This window comes from Primulina tabacum, chromosome 13 (assembly GCF_025594145.1).
Source record: "Primulina tabacum isolate GXHZ01 chromosome 13, ASM2559414v2, whole genome shotgun sequence".
NCBI lineage: Eukaryota > Viridiplantae > Streptophyta > Magnoliopsida > Lamiales > Gesneriaceae > Primulina > Primulina tabacum.
In genome coordinates this window covers 35,415,370-35,433,563 of record NC_134562.1, presented here as the reverse complement: position 1 = coordinate 35,433,563, position 18,194 = coordinate 35,415,370, and the positions used below count along the sequence as shown (strand labels likewise).

General features: G+C 37.6%; 4 protein-coding genes across 8 annotated transcripts; all 4 read right to left on the bottom strand.

Annotated features, from left to right (window-relative positions):
* Positions 1-253: 253 nt before the first annotated feature.
* LOC142521649 (cleavage stimulating factor 64-like) lies at positions 254-5,548 on the bottom strand. 3 transcript variants are annotated; one of them, XM_075624765.1, is made up of 10 exons: positions 5,266-5,548; positions 5,083-5,161; positions 4,408-4,582; positions 4,208-4,307; positions 3,838-4,082; positions 3,455-3,532; positions 3,138-3,173; positions 2,660-3,046; positions 1,446-1,721; positions 254-723 (listed from the first exon to the last, which is right to left on the bottom strand). In XM_075624765.1, the coding sequence occupies exons 1-10, from the start codon at positions 5,303-5,305 to the stop codon at positions 586-588; spliced, it is 1,554 nt and encodes a 517-aa protein (XP_075480880.1). In that variant the 5' UTR covers positions 5,306-5,548; the 3' UTR covers positions 254-585. The 3 variants fall into 3 exon arrangements, with proteins under 3 accessions (XP_075480880.1, XP_075480881.1, XP_075480882.1); XM_075624766.1 differs by having other exon boundaries at positions 2,660-3,040; XM_075624767.1 differs by having other exon boundaries at positions 4,208-4,241.
* Positions 5,549-5,695: 147 nt separating this feature from the next.
* LOC142521648 (cationic amino acid transporter 5) lies at positions 5,696-7,823 on the bottom strand. Its single transcript, XM_075624764.1, has one exon. It carries the CDS (start codon positions 7,650-7,652, stop codon positions 5,877-5,879), a length of 1,776 nt encoding a protein of 591 aa, XP_075480879.1. The 5' UTR covers positions 7,653-7,823; the 3' UTR covers positions 5,696-5,876.
* Positions 7,824-9,571: 1,748 nt separating this feature from the next.
* Positions 9,572-13,089, bottom strand: LOC142522356 (GTP-binding protein ERG-like). Its single transcript, XM_075625684.1, is given in 9 exon segments — positions 9,572-10,009; positions 10,075-10,214; positions 10,300-10,407; positions 10,655-10,721; positions 10,790-10,948; positions 11,452-11,597; positions 11,916-12,005; positions 12,415-12,762; positions 12,764-13,089. Coding segments are annotated over 9 exon segments (1,311 nt in total). The 5' UTR covers positions 12,932-13,089; the 3' UTR covers positions 9,572-9,924.
* A 545-nt stretch (positions 13,090-13,634) lies between these two features.
* On the bottom strand, positions 13,635-18,194 carry LOC142522357 (protein SUPPRESSOR OF FRI 4-like). Of its 3 annotated transcripts, XM_075625686.1 has the most exons (7): positions 17,802-18,194; positions 17,379-17,479; positions 16,370-16,496; positions 15,683-16,095; positions 14,794-14,945; positions 14,629-14,682; positions 13,635-13,952 (listed from the first exon to the last, which is right to left on the bottom strand). In XM_075625686.1, exons 1-7 carry the CDS (start codon positions 17,996-17,998, stop codon positions 13,881-13,883), a joined length of 1,116 nt encoding a protein of 371 aa, XP_075481801.1. In that variant the 5' UTR covers positions 17,999-18,194; the 3' UTR covers positions 13,635-13,880. The 3 variants fall into 3 exon arrangements, with proteins under 3 accessions (XP_075481801.1, XP_075481800.1, XP_075481802.1); XM_075625685.1 differs by having other exon boundaries at positions 13,635-14,682; positions 17,802-18,192; XM_075625687.1 differs by lacking the exons at positions 13,635-13,952; positions 14,629-14,682; positions 14,794-14,945 and adding an exon at positions 14,959-15,128.

Here is an 18,194-nt window from a genome sequence, read left to right as displayed (position 1 = left end):
TAATATTAAAAGATATAAAAATTTTGTTATATCTATATTTACAATATTATATTTTTAGAATTTGTTATTATCTAACGAGATTTTATACTAAATTTATCATTATATTAAATTCATTATATTTTGATAAATGATATTTGTATTGGATTTTTCATGTATCAGTAGGATGACTCGTAGATAAAAACTTTTCTGCTAAACTATCATCAATCTTACTGGTATCTTACACTTAACGCGCATACTCATGCATAAGCCTCCATAATTTTCAAGAAACCACAACTTTGCAAACTTCTACGCTATGTCTCATGATTATATACATAGCTGATGCCCCAAAAAACGCAAAATCAAACCGAAAAAATATTACATCTACGTTCACTGAATATCACACTTATCATAGACAAAACGATTAACTGACATGGGAGAATATGTAAAAATTTCTTTTCCAATTTCTATTACATTATTCTCGGTGACAAGCTTTACTGTTACACGATGCAACTCACTTGCATCCAGAAGCTCCACAAAAATATATGCAAAAGACAAACAATATGACTTTAGATTAGCTGGGAATCTCAATGCTTTAAAAAAATTTATTCATGCAGCCTGCCGGAGCATCTTCTGAAGTTGAATAACTTGCTGTTGCTGATCTGGCGGCAGGGAACTCAGCTGCTCTGGGGTCAGATCCAACACTTGCTCGAGTAAGGCAGAATCTACATCAAGGGGAAGTTGCATCTGCACATATCAAAATTTGGTCATATAACTATTTAAAAGAAAGCCCATCATATTTTGCCCATCATATTTTGTAACATGCTTACACATTGACCTCAAAACATTTCCATATGTGAAGATACACAAATGCATGCATGCATAAAAACATACAAGAGCATAGTTCACAAACTACAAGACTTCCTTAAAAATTCACAGGACCTTCAATATAGGTTACAAAACGATCAAGTCATGGCTGACTATTCCATAATAATATATTTGCAACATATTGGAATAGAGTCGATAAAATAGAAGCAGGCATCAAGTTGAACTAACTTTATCAAACCACCCAGAAAGTACTGTTTTTAATTCTTTCACAATTTATACCCAAAATGAAAGTTTAAAACAAGACCTGAGACAACCTTTAAGTGCGTAAACATGCAACGATTACACAATAGATCCCATAAAAATTTAAAAAAACTCTTGTTTTGCTTTGGCATATCATACACAAAATATGTTAGTCCTATGGACAAGCAACAGACATCTTATTCAGTAGAAAACTTTCCAAAATTTGACCCTATCACATCAGCGAGATCTAAGATTTTTTACCAATGAAGTCAGACTGTCAGACATGGTTAAACTATGAGATTAAATATCATCCCGATAGAACAAAAAAGGTACGAGAAGAATAAATCACAGTTTATGAAATTAGTTGGAAAAAAATATAAATTAAAGGAAAAATTAAAAACCTTCGAGGCTTGCTTCTCAGACTTTGAAGATTCTTCTGCTAGAGAAATTTGTTTTCCAGAAGGAACAAACGTTTGGGATGCTGCAGAAACTTGCGTATGCATACTTGCGTCTTCTGATAAAGTGGTACCCCTTCCATCACTCACTTTCACGAGTTTAGGTGCTCTAATCACTTGATCTTGGTTAGTATTCACAATTCTCACCTTCCCCAATGAACTCAAAGCAAGCCCTTTCTGATCCTTGTTCTCTAACATACCTGAGGATGTTGAGGATATAGACTGGTACCATAAAATAGAAAAACCAAATTATTTTGAAGTTGATTGCAAAAGCCACGAGCCAACAACCTTTTGACGAGATGGCTATTAATATATCATTTTCATATGTGCAAAATGTTCAAGAAAGCTTCTTTTCAGATCATGGTAGTTAGCAGGCACTTGTAAATGAGTCGATCTTTCAGACAATAAAAAGCCATCAGACAATACTGAATCACCCACAAAATTAAGCCAGTTAAACCAGCCTCAGCATGTGCGGTTCGGTCAAGTCCTTTCTCACTTTGCAGTGTAAAGTTAATGCACATGAACAAATGCATGCACAGACAAGCAAATATAATACATACATCAATACAAATTTATACAAGACCCAGAAGATAACTGAAATGAAGGATGGTGCAAACTATTGTTCCTGCTGGATCTTTTATGGTAATATATAATTATGTCACTCAACTAGTTTTCCAAGAACACTAGCACCAACTTCAAAATCTAGCTGCGCCAAAATGAAATTTAGTCAAGGCTTGGTTCAATATATCAAATCTAAGTTCAGTTCTATACACACTATGTATAAGTGGAAAATGATTTTCCTAACAGACTCCAAAAAAATAAAGCCCCTTAACAAATATATTCAATCACAAGTTGAATCCAATTGTTCTTGAAGTTGATTCCATTTTACGGATAATTCATTATCCCGATAAATTTGTGTCAAGTGGCTTCAACTCTTGGGTTAATAAACCTCAAGCCAAGTTGGGCTTCTAAGGGCCATTGGCTGAAACTTCTGGATGTATTAAGGCAGAAAGATGAGTGCTAGCATTCAGAGCGATATGCTGCCGTTACACACCAAATCAGTAGGTGGGCCAGACATATCAATGCAGAAAGATGAGTGCTAGCATTCAGAGTAATCAGCTGCCAATGCACACCAAATCAGTAGGTGGAATTTGACCCACCTGTCGTGACATTGAAGGTTGCGCTTGTTGGGTCAATGAAGAGGAAATTGGCACATTAATTTGTGGTCGGACTGGCAGGCCGCCCGATAACTGTGGACGAACAGACGGAAGGGATGAAACTTCAGATTGCACAAGCAGTTGAGCTTGATGTGGAATTTGGTTTTGCATTAGTTGTGAATGTTGAATCTGAGATTGTGTCGGCACAAGCGTTAGCGGAGCATATAGCTTTGGTGCACTAGCAGACATTTGACTTTCACGTGAATCTGGCAACAAACCAAACTGTGGTTTGTTCTGTGGAAGGGGAGGCAATCCAGGAAGAGTTTGACCACTCTGCACTAAAGGTTGTATTGACTGGGCTAAGAGTTGTCTAATATTTGGCATCTGCAACTGAATAGTATATAATATCAAACTTGATCCCTCCACCATGAAGATTTCAACTAGATAATAGCAAGATACACTCTGGATTAAAAAAACAAACCATTTCCGGAGAGACCATCCCAAGCATTATCTGGGCCTGCACTCAAATGCATTGTTGTGAATATAAGTCGATTGCGTCGTCTAGAATCATGCAAGGAAGCTATACTATGAAGAAATCAAAAGGCGGTATAAAAAATCTTCTTATGCTCCCTAGATGAAGGAAAAGAGAAGACGGACAAAATAAACTTTAGAGATGTGTCACAAAATCCATACAATATGACTGTGACATAAAAAAGAAAAACCAAAAATTGCACCAGTACGTAATGGCACTAAAAAGTTAGCAAGAAGACTCATAGAAGATTAAAGGCCAGTAAAAACCTGAAAAAGAGCTTTTGGCAAGTTCGGGATGGCGAGTAAGACCTGTCGGGCCTGCTCTTTATTTTGGGTAGCCATTGCCTGCCATCATTGAATAATCATATGATGTCATATAGCCATTGAATAGAAATAGACTTACACGGAAAATATGCATTATGATTGGAGCACAAGTTATCTGCCATTAATCCTGCAACCTTTTATATGGTTGTAAATTCATTTCAGGCAAGAAGAAGTTAGTCACGAAACTCGTCTTGTCGCTTAAAAGTGACATAATTAGTTGTGAAGTCAGTCTTTTAACATAGGAAATAATAATAAACCCAAATGAAGTATTGATACCATTTAATGTAATATACTTTAATCCAGGTCAAATTTAATCATATTCTAACCTTCAATTCAGCCATGATTTCTGTTAACTGGTTCCTAGACATTTTGGCCAAATGCAGAGTCAAAGGATCAATGCTCAATAGGGCCTGAGTTTGCAACCCAATCTGATCAGACGAGCTAGCAGTCTGAGCGGCTCCAATGGCTCCAGCCATGACAGTTGCAGCAGCCATGGAAACAGAATCACCCAATGCCTGGTAAAGATTTGTATCCCCAAGCGCCACTGGACCTCTAACTTGTTTTTGAGGGTCTGCATTAGATAATTGAAAATATAAACTAAAACAAGCAAGTTAACTTGAAGTTTCAGTTGAAGACATTTGGAAGCCTCTAACTGTTCAACTCTTCAGGTATAAAAATTTTAAATTTAAAACTTACCAATATTTGCAGCAATACCGGGACCACCTCTACCCTGCAGAATTTTTTTTTTGCCAAGAAGTTCAAAAGGGGATAAATTGTTTCTGAATTTTGAATAAAACTGAATGGAAATAATTCAAAATTAAACTTATGAGAATAAAATGCATGCCTACTAATAACTAGGATCAGATTATGAACCAGCCTTTGTAAAAGTGATTTACCTGTTCTCGGTTCCTGTCAGCATTTTTGTCATTCTCAGCAAAGTCAACCCTTAGCTGCCGACCATTTATCTCATATGCCTGCAGATTCCGACGAGCACTTAAAGCTGTCTCTTCATCCTTATATTCACAAAATCCATAACCCTTCGGTTTCCCAGTTTCTCTATCAGTAACTAATCTGATAAACCAAGGAAAGGGAAAATCACGAAGGGCTTTTATTAATTGATAATGAGTCAGTGACACCGATAAAATTAAATAAAAAAAGGCCCCAAGAACCAATGATTCACCATCAAAAAAATGGAGAAAGCTTAGTCATTCTTCAAGGCTAACATCAATTTATCGAATATTCTCCCAGTGAAAGACCGATATCTTTTAAGGACGTCCTAATCTTCTCGAAAACAAAGTTCTCTACAACCTACAGTCAATTCCTTAGTAATTAGACCAACGCGCCAATCCTCCCATGTCACCACAATTTCACGAGACAGAATTGGGGGCAACCACAAAACAAGGGCTTAGAAAAAAAAATTGTTTTTGCACAAATTGGTTCCTCTAGTTTTTGCAAAAAGCTCATTCCCGCAAATCTCCCTCAGGAAGAGGTGAAGCGATTATATGCACATCAGAGAATATAAAGGAGGGAGCAATCCCAATTTCAATAATCCCACCTTGTAATTGACTCACCTGAAGGAAACAACAGGACCAACCTCCTCGCATATTTGAATAAGCTGCTCTTCAGTCGCATCATAAGGTATGTTCCCCACTATACAGAGATGCCAAAACATGCGACAATCATCAGTAACTCACAAGTAAAGTTACAAGAGCAAACACACACACACGTGTATAGAGAGAGAAGGCAAGAACGACCAAAAACGCAGCGATGCTGAGATTGAGGAGCGGCAGCCATCAGACGCCGGGAATCAGCTTCATGATAACCGTTTTCTTTCACTCTTCTTAATATATATGATTACAGAAATATATGCACAACTGTGACCAGCATAATTTCAACTGATATATTTATACCAAGGTAAGAATTACCTCCGACAGATCCCCGACACTAAACCCGGAACATTGGGCCTATTTTAGCCCATCGCTTTCACCAGGCCTGGCCCAATATAATTATTTTAGAATATCCTTTTTATTTTGAGCAATTTTAGAATATCTATTTTGGTGATTGCTGATCTGAGATCCGATCGGTCTACTCTATCATGGCTTCACATATAAGAGTGGATTATTTGGATATGAACTTGGAACAATCGGTAGGTTGAACTCGTCGATTTTGTTTGAGAGACTCACGTGATAATTGGTTGTCTGAATTTATTTGAAAAGTACATAAGAAGTTTGATGCTAATAATGACAGTAATAATGAAACCTCGTGGCATAATACTGAATATGGAACTCTAATGTTTGAACTGATTCATGAATTGTGGGCTCGATTGATTTGTATCCCATCATCGTACAATGCAAACGATGGGGATTTATGGGGTAGGATTTTTCTCTTCCCCGTCTTGCAAGTTCTTGATTTGCTGGTGAGCCATGTCGTACGTGGCATGCAGCCCGAAAAATATATAGTAAATTAACATGACAGCCGTGCAGGCAAAGAACCGTATAAATGTCTTAGCTCCCAATGAACCCATAAGAAACAAGTTAGTAGCAATTGACAAAGATGGCAGCCATGGAACAAGTGGAACTCCCCACACCCTTGCTTCTCTTTCTTGTGGCAAAAACACCGTTATCCCCAAAGTCCCCAGGAACCACAAAGGGATGGTTATAATGTACCCAATCCAATTACCTATTATCCCTCTTAACAATCCCCTCCAGCATGCGGATGTCGCCATGGAAGAAGCAATGATTACCAAAAGAAACACATTTAGCTTCAAAAGGTTTGTTTTCGGCGTCGTTCCTCGCACATAGTACCTCCTCACAAGAAGTGCCACTGCCATCATCATGAATATGAATAGAGTGCTCACTGATAACAAACCAGACAACTCATCCAGGCTTGAGAAGAAGGCGATGCAAGCACTGGATATAGCAACCAATAGCGTCGCGTAAATGGGGGTGCCTGTCTTTGGATGGACGAGGGCGAACCATGGTGGAATCATGTGGGCTCGAGCAATATGAGTTGTGTAGCGTGCCTGTCCAAGCGCTCCTACTAAAAGAACAGTGGTCATTCCCTTGAGAGCTCCGAGCGCGACAAGATATTTTGCCCAATTCATACCCACGCTTTGGAATGCTACGGAGTAAGCTGCATTGGTGTCTATTTCTGTGTATTTCTGCATCGTGCTTAATGAGAGTGCCATCAAGCAATATATCACAGTGATAATCGACATTGACCCGATCAGTCCTAAGGGTATGTCCCTGTGTGGATCCTTTGTCTCCTCTGCCATGGTCGCGATGCTGTCAAATCCTCCATAGGCAAAGTACACAATAGCTGCTGCTTTGAACACACCTTCAGCACCATGAGGCAAAAAGGGCTTTAAGTTGGATGTCTTCCCATGAGCAAAGCCTGCTATTATAACAAAAACAATAACTACTGTATTTACGGCGGATGCGATCCAGTTGAAGTAGGATGTTTTTTTAGCACTGGCCATTGCAATCCCCGACGAAATTGCAAGAACCCCAACAGCAATTGGATCTAATAAGTTGAACCCGTCACTGAGATTGGTCCGTATGCGCAATGAATCGGGATGGCGGTTTAGAAGTGTGGTGAAGTAAGAAGTCCAAGCTCTAGCAACCGCTGCAGTCCCGACGATGGATTCAAGAAGTATGTTTCCTGCTGTTATGAAGGCGGCAAGATCTCCAAGTTCCACCCTAAGATAAGCAAATGACCCTCCAGACACAGGAATTTCTACAGCAAATTCTGTGTAGCAGAAGACGGAGAGCATCGCCGAAATTCCAGAGGCTACATAAGACAACACTATGGCCGGTCCCGCGTGATCGTGTGCTTCTTGACCAGTAAGTACGAAGATGCCAGCGCCAATAACAGATCCAAATCCTAACCAGGTGAGGTCCCACCAGTTGAGGCAGCGTTTCATGTTGTTCTCACTCTGTTTCCGAAGCTCCACGAGCTCCGTTGCTTCATCGGACCTACTCAAGAGGCGGTCCTTGAATCTGGCCGACGTCTGTGATAAGGCCAATCGGTAGGCTCCCCAATTCTCGAAAGACTTTTCGGGGAAGAAGTCTTGCTTGCTCCATCTCCAGTAGCTTCTTGGTTGTTCATCTATGTGTACATCTCCCTCTGATCCTATTCCCATTTTCCTATACTTTTCTTAGTCAGTATGGGTTGATGGCACCTGCATTTTCTTGAAAGTGAGCTCTGATTCTGAAGTCAAGCAAAGTGGTCTGAGATTGGACAAAAATGCAGGCATGCCATGGCAACGGTTGGGATTAATTAGGGATAAGAATTTTCGATATCGGACTCGTATGCAGAGGATTCTAATATTTTTTTTTAAAAATATATTAATTGAATAGATTCAATAAAATTAATAATATAAAATTTGATGTTATTTTTGTTGGATAAATTTAATATTTTGTTATTTTTTTATAATGATAAATTTGCTAATTCATATATATATTTTTTATATTCTCAACGATTTAGTAAATATCCATCTTATCAAAAATAATTCAAATTAGAAAAAATGTAAATTATAAGTGATAATATGATATTTGAGTAGTGTATGAATACACAATCATGCGACTGATACGTAGATGAGATGAAATTGAATAAAAGATAGAGAAGAAGATGACTATAATAAATGGAAATGATGATGATGACGAACAATATAAAAATCTACCCAAACTCCGACACATTTGCATCCCTAGAAATAATGATATGTTGGTTTTTGGTTTTTTTTTTTTTTTTTTACTAGAGGTTGGAGAACGTCAAGATACAATACGACAAATCTTTGTGTGTCAACTCTTTCACATATTTAATTGATGATCTGAATTCAAAACAAAAATATTTATTAAAATTAATCAAGGTTTGTGAATTGCTTCAAACACTTTATAAAACAAGGAGATACTAGACAATAGATTGATTATCATGCCCTACATTCCGGCAACGAAGGCCTATCAAAGAAATAGCTGGATGGTTTGGTGAGCACACTGGTTATGAACAATATCTTCTAACCATCAGGAAGATTGCATCAAATACAAACAGAACCAGTTCCTACAAAATTAGGATAGAATCATGTAAAATCAAACGCAATGAAATCGTGATAGAAGCAACACTGCGCGAGTTGATCCAATGGCTCAAATCTTCCACGGCCTAAAAAAAATAAAAATTGGGCAATTGATCTACGTTGAAGTCACTACGCTCCCACAAGACCAAAAGAAATTTGATTATTGGATCTATTCACTACCCTCAGGATAGCTTCGAATAATCCCATCAAATATGTGCAGAATCGATCTCCTTATTTTATAGGGAGAGCATTTTGATTATGTTTTGTAATTAGACAGAACCTTTTGGTTTACCAAACTGGTAAAAAATAGTGAAAAATGCTGGAACCTCTTTCCACTGCTTTCGCCTGATTTTGTGGCGGAAAAGAAGCACGCACTTCTGCTTGTATTCCTAGCAGTAACTCGTTCAAGATGACGGGGTCTATTTCATCACTCTTGTAATTCCATGAGTTACTTCTCAGTACATCTTCCCCCAAAATGCATTTGCATCGATAAGTTGCAATGGTGCTTAGAATAAATTGTAGCTCAAATTTTGTTAAAATCTAATTGACATCTGACTCATTCCTCCTGCTTAAAATGAGTCATGATAATAGGCAATCTAAGATAAATCAAAATAAATAAATAAAATTACATTTAAGTCATGCTTCGATTTTCTTTGTGTGTAGAGTCTGCAGATGTAATCAGATAAAGAAGATGAGAATGATGTGTTAAGACAAGTACAAGCCAACAAATCGTGATTTAATTGGGCATTCAATACCAAAAAATTAAAAGCAGAAACATGTAATTCTTTCTTATGTTATGTTCTGATTTAATTGAGCTTTTAAAAATTAAAAACCCCAAAAAAAATTCCTAAAATAACTCTAAACACCTAGGCCCTCCTAGATCCACCTATAAGCGCCTAGGCTGGCCGACTAGCACCTTTTCAGTGCGGTTGGGCGGTGCCTAACGCCTAAGCGGTCACCTAGCTCGAGTTTTAGAACACTGATATTAGATATTTAAAAAAACCAAAATTTTATAACTTTAATCCTTAGCTAAATATAAAAATTCAGACATTAAAATACCAAAAGAAGATACCTAAACATCAATGTACACTAAGTCCAAGTTGCATGTCACAGATTTATTTTCCAGTCCATACTCGCATGCTTTTGCTTGTGAACCTGCATTCACGGCTCTTCCTCGACAATGTATTCCCCTTCGCTTTGGTTCTTTCAATGCAATGAGCTAATTCACTCCATATTAAACTTTATCAACTTAAGAAATAATTCTGTATAATTCACAATCCCTTCTGGCTTCTGTAAACACACCAGCTGGTTGGTTAATTTACAGCGTATATGATGATTCCTTGCATCATTTAACTCTAACCATGAGAATAAGATGCACATTTTTCTTGAATATAGAACGTAGCTCCTCATTAGCTTCCATGCCTATCCGCCTGCATCATTATTTATTATTTGCAGAACCCTTAAAATTATGAGAAAAAATGATGAACATGCTCACCCTATTTTGGACCCTTTGCTCCCAACTAAAATTTTGCGTTGGCTTATCTTGTGAGTGATGAAATGCTGCTCGATCCGGAGAGAACCGTCTCTCAATTCCTTCCACCCCATCAAACGGTGTTCAATGCCATATGGTATTTCCTATGTTTGCGGAAAATTAATAAACACTCACTTGTCTCCCACATCCGGCATCAAAACAAATAATACAATGCAAGTATTAAATTACCTGATGCACATGATCCAACAATCTCTCTCTTACAACTTCTAGTGATATGTTTTTCATAACTTCTTCACTCATGCCCATGGGTTCTTCGTCCCATGGTCTTTTTACCGCCTAACCATAAATACAAGAGCCAATTGTAAAGCTCGAGGGGTTCTCATTTCGTTTATTTGTTATGTGTATAGAAACATAGAAAAAAGTAGGAAATACAACGAATTTTCACTGATTAAAAAAAATGAGAAAAACGAGAAACGAAAGTTACAGAAACACAGAACACAGTATGAATTTTCACAAACTTTTTTCGTCCTGAGTGTTGGAATCTATGACCTATTAAACTTAATGCCCGTTAACTAATAACTACCTGCTCCATTAAATATCGAGTAAGATCTCTCACTCCGGCACCCTTCAGTCCTGAAATCATGAAGTACCTAGCAAGCAGTAAAAGTAACATCAGGCATCGTTTAGATGAATAGTCAACTGAAGATAAAGTATTTACCTTTCATATCCAGGAAGGTCTCTAAATTCCTCTGAAACTTTTTCAAGATCATTCTTCTTTGTGACTAAATCAATCTTATTTATGCATATCACACGCTTCTGGTTTGGGTACTTTATTGACCCCATTCTTTCAATCAATCTCACCACTCTTGAGTCAGGTCTAGATTCATGGAAAAAAAAGAAGAAAAGTCACACCTTCACACTTCACAAGCCACGTTGTAAACCAAGGATACACCAGAGCAAAACAGTGAAACAACTGCAAGTTGAAAATATCACACTCATATCTAAATTTATCATTAGAATTGCAACTTATGAGTTTCCTGTTATGTGGCAGTAACACAGTTCACTATGTTTCTGTATAATACCACTTACAGAGAAATGGATACTCGTGTCTTTCAGTGCTGACAGAGCCTTTGGTTAAGTAAAATGAGAAACCACAAACTTCTAAATAATACCACACATAAATTTATGTGCATCATATGAACAAATGACTACTTATGAACATATTTCATCTTTCGTATATAAAATATCTACAGTATAGCTTCAAGAAATCACATCAGATTTAGAACAAGAGACCTGTATCAATAAGATATTGGGGAACATCAGAAAAATAATCAGCACATTATAAAAGATTTAACCAAATTACTGAAAGAAAAGCCGAACCTGGTGAGATGCCGGTGCACATCAAAAATAACTATCAGAACGTCATATAAGTAAACGGAACTCCATGCACTTTCATTCCGGACTTTGATGTCATTGTAAGGAAATCCACTTTTCTTGAGCATAAGACCTGGTGTATCAAAAAAACACTGAAAGAATATCACAATTAGTTGGAAACCATCAACAATAGTAATTAGATTTGGGGCAATTAAATATTCTTCTAAAGATTTATTTTATTATATTCTTCCTAATGTGAAGGATTAAAGCATAAGAACACATTCCAGGGAATTTAAAATGGGCATCATATAGAAAATATACTTACTGGAAAATCGGATCAAGGAGATAAAATAGCAGAAGTGCATAGTCAAACAAATATGCTCTCAGATGATACTGGTAAAACTGAAGGGAATCTATGCACAAAATAAAAAAAAAACTGAAGGGAATCAAGTAGTCAGATCTAAACGTACCATTTGGGTATCGCCATTAGTCAAAACTCCCAGCACTTCATGCGTTGTAGTATTTATCTTCCGTGAAACTGCTGAAACTTTAGTCCCTACCTGAAAAATAACAATAAAGATGACAAATCTGGTAACTACCTGTTTAAATGATTTCTCTTCATCCATACCTTATGCATATTGAGAAAAAAACGTGGCCGATATCAAATATCAACATAGCTACATGAAACGCAAGAACAGTACCAGAATAAAACTTCCAAAAACATAGAACCAATTGCAATTGTTCTTAGATCACAATAAAAGTAAGCAGCCAATAAACAAATGCATCAGCACTCAATAAACTACTCAATAGCTTGCTTACTCTAGATAAGTCTATCTAGAGCAATGATGCAAGTTAACCAACAAACGTTTTCTTTGAAAAATTCCCCCAACCATGACCAAAACACAAAGGTCAAAGCTTTTAACAGAAGGCAAAGCAAAAAAGGAAAAAAAGAAAGAAAGAGAAACGGACCATGAAATTAGTTAGAGCAGATTTTCCAGCATTGGGAGCCCCGATAATGGCAACAGACAGAGACTTCTGGTCCTCCTCCTTGACCTCCCCCACCTCCACATCCTCATCCTCGTCTTGTTCATCCAAACACGGCTCCAGCAGAGCCATTGCCATTGCGGCGGCCTTGTTCTTCTTCTCCTCATCCCTCCTCAAGATTCTCAAATGCGACACATCCTCCCCAAAAACTTTGCTTTTTATAGTGTCCCTGTATCTATTGGACCACGTTGCATCATCATTACAAGTATTATTATCACCATCATTGGGTTTCAAATCAACATTGAAGTCGGGATAATGGGAGCTATCAAATACGGGCTTCTTGTGGGTCTTCAAAATCCCCGGAATTTGTGGAAGAAAAGGGATCAGTTTGCTGAGGCTCGGCCGAATAAAAGCGATGTAAAAAGGGAGAAGTGAATAAGGTGAATTGAGCGGAGCAGAGTGACGCCCGTAGTGTTCTCAATGGCGCCCGAACGACTATCATAACTTGAAGAAAATAGACGCATGAATCAGCAAATCCGTGTCAAAGTTGCCAAGAAGAAATGTGTGTGTGTTGTTGTTAGGACGAAAGGGTTTTTGATATTGGAAAAGGGTTTTGAGTGAAGGGAGGCTACGTAGTTGGGGCATGATGGCCATTTCGTGAAAAAAAACGTAAAATAGATGGAATCGTAATCGAATATATAGATTCAACTGAATTAGAATCAGTACATAATTACATGAACTTTCAAATTCATACTTTTCACCTTTGTAATCGATCTCTCTGTAATCTTAATATGTAAAACAAAAATATCAAAATATTAGAGAGACCAGTTGAAAGTTTTCTGTTCCGCCCAACTCACGAACGACATAGAGTCAAGAATCCATTATCACCAGCTCTACTTATTCGGATAAAGATTTGTTGTTTACATATTGTTCAATTTATAAAGGGTGCGCTGATTTTGGTTTCAGATTGTTAAAAAAAAAATCACCTGCTCTGATTCAAAAAACTCGCTAGTCATTCAAGCATACCAAATACTTGGTTTTAAATCAGTCGACAACAATGTCATACAACATAGCTAGGGTAAGCAGAATAACGCAAAGAGTGAAGTGTGGCCAGAGACAACGGCATAATGTCACCAAACGAGAAAAGAACAAACTGGGAGATTTGGTAAAAAAATGAGTAGCGCACTTGCGGGAAGCTTCAACACTGATACAATCAGACTGGCTTTTATTGCAAAACATGAAAAGAGAGTATCATTTTCAGATCCTAAGAACTCAAGAAAATATATATTAAATGTTGTCAACGGTATAAAATAGCTGTTATCCTGAGACCTGATCCCGAAATAATACAATAAATCAACTAAAAGAACGGTAACAGCAAGTTCTCCAACCAATGTTAAAAGTAGGACTCGAAAAGATGCATTCCCAGCTGCTGCACTACTCATGCATTATCATTAAAAAGCCATGCGACCTGCGAGTCTGCTCTCTGATATCCTTCTGTCTATTGCTGCATCAATTGAGCTCATCTGAAACACACAATCCCGTCAGAACTTATTAGGGAACAAAAACAGCAGGCATTCTCGTAATCAGCACTGGAAAAGTAAAGCTTAGCTTACAGTCCGTAGATACCAAACTTTGCAAAAAGGGCTGACCTGGACTATTGAATCCACATCGATTTAATATCGTACAACATGAACGGGAAAAATTGTAGTTCCAGCAAACCCAAGACTTTGTGATCAATCACAATGAGAGTTCAAAAAATAGAACAGATAGAATTTCTACAGAGCAAATGCACAGATTCTGATCTTAATATTTAACAAGATTCGAGAGCCCTGGAGTGATTATACAAGTTAAATTACTAATCGTTAGCAAAGATAACGATAACGAAAATACCTACTTGAACCTTTGTTGACCTCAAAATTGGTGGAATTGCTTGCCAACCGGAGAATGGCCAAGTAAGATAAAACATCTCATCGCATCAATGGGATTGAAAATGTAGAATCGTATCAATCAAATTGCTAAGATGTTTTTCTCGGTGTATTTTTATTTTGATAGCAGAGTAAATAAAAGTACATGCAGAATTATGGACAAAACAAAAAAAAAGGACTTTTTAGACGACAAAATGCAATGTAGGACCACCTGGGTTGAGTGACTCAACCACCATCCACAGAAGAATATTAGCTTTAGGCAATTATGACTTACCTGGCTATTCTCATCGTGCACCTGATACTTCGATAAGGACATTCTTCTTTCCTCCTGAAAAAATTTACACCACAAATGAGTGCAATGACTCCACAGTCCAATGAAGGTGAAGCACTAGAAAGCATTCCATAAACAAACTTCAGATAAGAAAAGAAAATAACTAACCATGGACATTGCCTCATCATCCCACACTAAATAAACCTCGTTTGTTGCAGGCTGGGTAACTGGAGCCTTGTTTGCAATTACCGGAGGAGGTCCGATAGAAGGCCCACCAGTATTTGGGCCAGATGCATAAGAATGTGAATTTACGGGTGTTACTGTAATAAACAATTGTAGAAGACAATACTTTAGACCCAACATGGTATATTTTTAGTTGTGATGTCTAAAGGAACAAAAAGCAGTAAAAACATTAAGAACAATTTGCTTTGTGTCCTCCAACAGAAACATTAGCATTCTGCCCATATTTAGCATCAGTATCAACATTGTTGATTTCCTACAAACTAATAGTAAAAAACCCAAATGTTTTTCCTGTATACTCAAATAAAAATATATACTGCAATTAAATAGAAATCTTTCCATAAATATAAATACTATGTCATGGCATTAAAACTGAAACAGTTCCTTAATAAATGTATTGTTAAAAAATTATATAAATATATAAACACTACAACTAGAAGTATCACTCATAAATGTAGCCAACTGACCAAAGCACAATAGACTGTTTCGGCAGAAGTGTTTAGTTATCAAGGCATAATAACTCAGCCGGCGCTTCAGTTACATTCTAACTAAACTCATTCTAAAAAACCTGGTAGTAATTTCATTCTGATCAAAGATACAATAGCCTGTTCCAGCAGAAGTGTTCAGTTATCAAGGCATTATTCAACTCAGCCAGTGCTTCAGTTACATTCTAACTAAATTCATTCCAAAAAAACCCGGTAGTTTATAATTTCATTCTGACCTGGAACAAATCTAACAGTAAATTATTGTCCAAACCAGATAAAAAGAGCAAGGTAAAAACATTTAAGGGAAAAAGAGAATGAAAAGAGCATCAAACCTGAAATTCCCGACGTATGAAAGCTATTAGGTGGCAATGTGCTGCCTCCAAAGTTGGACTCTGCGCTCTTCATAACAAAAGTACTAGATGGTAGGCTCATTGGAGGCATAGTAGCAGAAAATGGTGAACTTTGAGAAATAACACTATTGTTAGGAACAACAGGAAACAAAGGTTGAGACACAGAAATGTCGGGTGTAGCAGTAGGCATCCCCGGAGGAGCAATTTGTAATGACTGTAGATGCCCAGGGGGCATTGCAGGTGGTACAGAGAGCCTCACATTCTGCACAGGAAATAAAGGTTGTTGCGGCAAAGGAGCAGCAGGAGGAACAGAAATAGCTGGATGTTGTGGGTACCAAGGTTGTGGGTGAGGTGGAACCGGCCAACCAGCAGGAGGCACAGGAACTCGTGGATAACTGCATTCATAAGGCAATTATATTTGCTCAACAATGGTAATGTTTCTAAAAGATAATAATGTTTTAAAGAATAAAAGGAATTACATTTATTGGTTGCATTATTTGACAATTCACAAGCATAGAATAGCATTTTCGATGTAGGGACATTGCAGATACTAACAATGCAACGAAAAATCAACCCATCTCTCTTTCTTTTTTCACTTTCTCAAAGTTATTGTATTTTATACACAGAACAAAGTAAAGTTCAATGAAATTTAAGTAGACAAGAGCATACAAAGGAGGCATTGTTCCCAGAGTAGGCCGGGGAGGAAATCCGGTACCAATTGTTCCTGGAATCACACTGCCAACAATTTGAGATGATGCAAGATCAACTTTGGCTGTTTTTGCATTAGTCTCTTGCTCTGTAAAAAATAATAATAATAGTAATAATAAGGGTATCAGCCTGACAGAGACGTGAATCAGTCATTGCTGCAAAATTCAATCACCGAGCCCTCTAAATATTAAGGTTCAAATAAAGTATCAACTATCAACTGAAGAATAATATAAAGCTTAAAACATCATAAATTCCAAATTTTAATTTCAAGATATTAGAGTGCGTTATGATTTTCACACTGATCAGATTCAATTGAGTTTTTGGCTCACTGACCTCACTCTTTGGTTCTCCAAGCAGAACAAAATTTAATGATAAATTGAATTGAAGGCAAAAGAGATTGTAAAAGAAACCATTAAAAAATTGGTCTAGTTAAGTTTGGTTTCAGTTATTTCTCTTTCAATTTATCCCACCTAATAAATCAGACAATATAAAATACCGTGGACCGCCCCATCCATAAAAAATGGAACAGCCAGCAACAGGAACAATAAACATCTACTCGAATCCACTGCTGGAGTTCAGATCTCATGGGTCCTGATATCCGTTCAAAGATTTTGAAGGGTGCAGTGCAAAGAAAAGATATTTTCATTGAGTAAGGAAAAATATAGATAGCAGGAGGAGGAGAGAGCCTGCTTGGTGTAAGGACTTAATTTCTTAATAGACAATTAAATGGATATCTACTGTAAAGCTGACTGTCATTTCAAATAGGACGGCACGTAATTTTCCCGAAGTGTTTGACGGGCGGGCACAATTAGAGGAAATCGGTCCTACCACACGGAAAATATAAGGAGAACATTGGAAAAAAATGAGCCAAACACGATATCATCTGTAGATGGTACACCGATTAATACTAAACCAAACCAAAAGTGATGTCAAACCTAATTCAAGGGAAAATTCACAATATAAAGCATACCTTCCTCTCCATAATGAGCAGCGAGAACATCAGGTGGAATTCCTTGCATTCCATAAATTTCAATCTCTGTTGATTCCCTTCCAGGTTTTGCATTTGGAACTCTGTGAGGAATGTAATCGTATAATTAAGGGAAAAATACAAAATTAAGCATTCCTATGGAAACTTGACAACTGGAGTAAATCACCGATATCAATTTTCCTGGAATTAACGCTAGTGCTTTATCACAGAAACCCTAGGTATCCCCCAATATAGTTAAATGAACAAACGAAAGCAAAACATTCGATGCCCAGGTCTCAGTAGAACAGAATTGGCATTAAAATCAACATTGAAAACCCAAACAAGGTTAACTAATATGAACAGCTTATGTTGAATGCTCGTGCTCGTGTGTGGGTGGAGGACAAGATGAAAAAGAGAGACACTGACTGGGAGACTTGTTCCTTGTGAACCTGGAGGACATGGATGGCCATGCCGCTCGCCGTGGAGAGTTTTTTGTGGCAAACATGACACTTGAAGTGCTTGGCCTTCTGGTGCTGCACCAATATCTTCTCGTCCTCGAACTCCCTGTCGCAGTAGTAGCACCACATCTTATCAACAGATCCTCTCTTCTTCTTTTTCCCCATCGGACACCCGCTCTGTTCGATTCGATTCGATTCGATTCTTCCCTTTCTCTCCGAGATCCTGTTCGACAAGTTGTCTTGCGTTTCGGTTATTGAAATATTTCTGGGGGAGGGACTCAATTTAGGGTTTCGGGGAGAAGCGGTCGATTATTCTCATAATTGGCCCGACCGACCAAATAAAAGCCCGAAGTTATGGCGT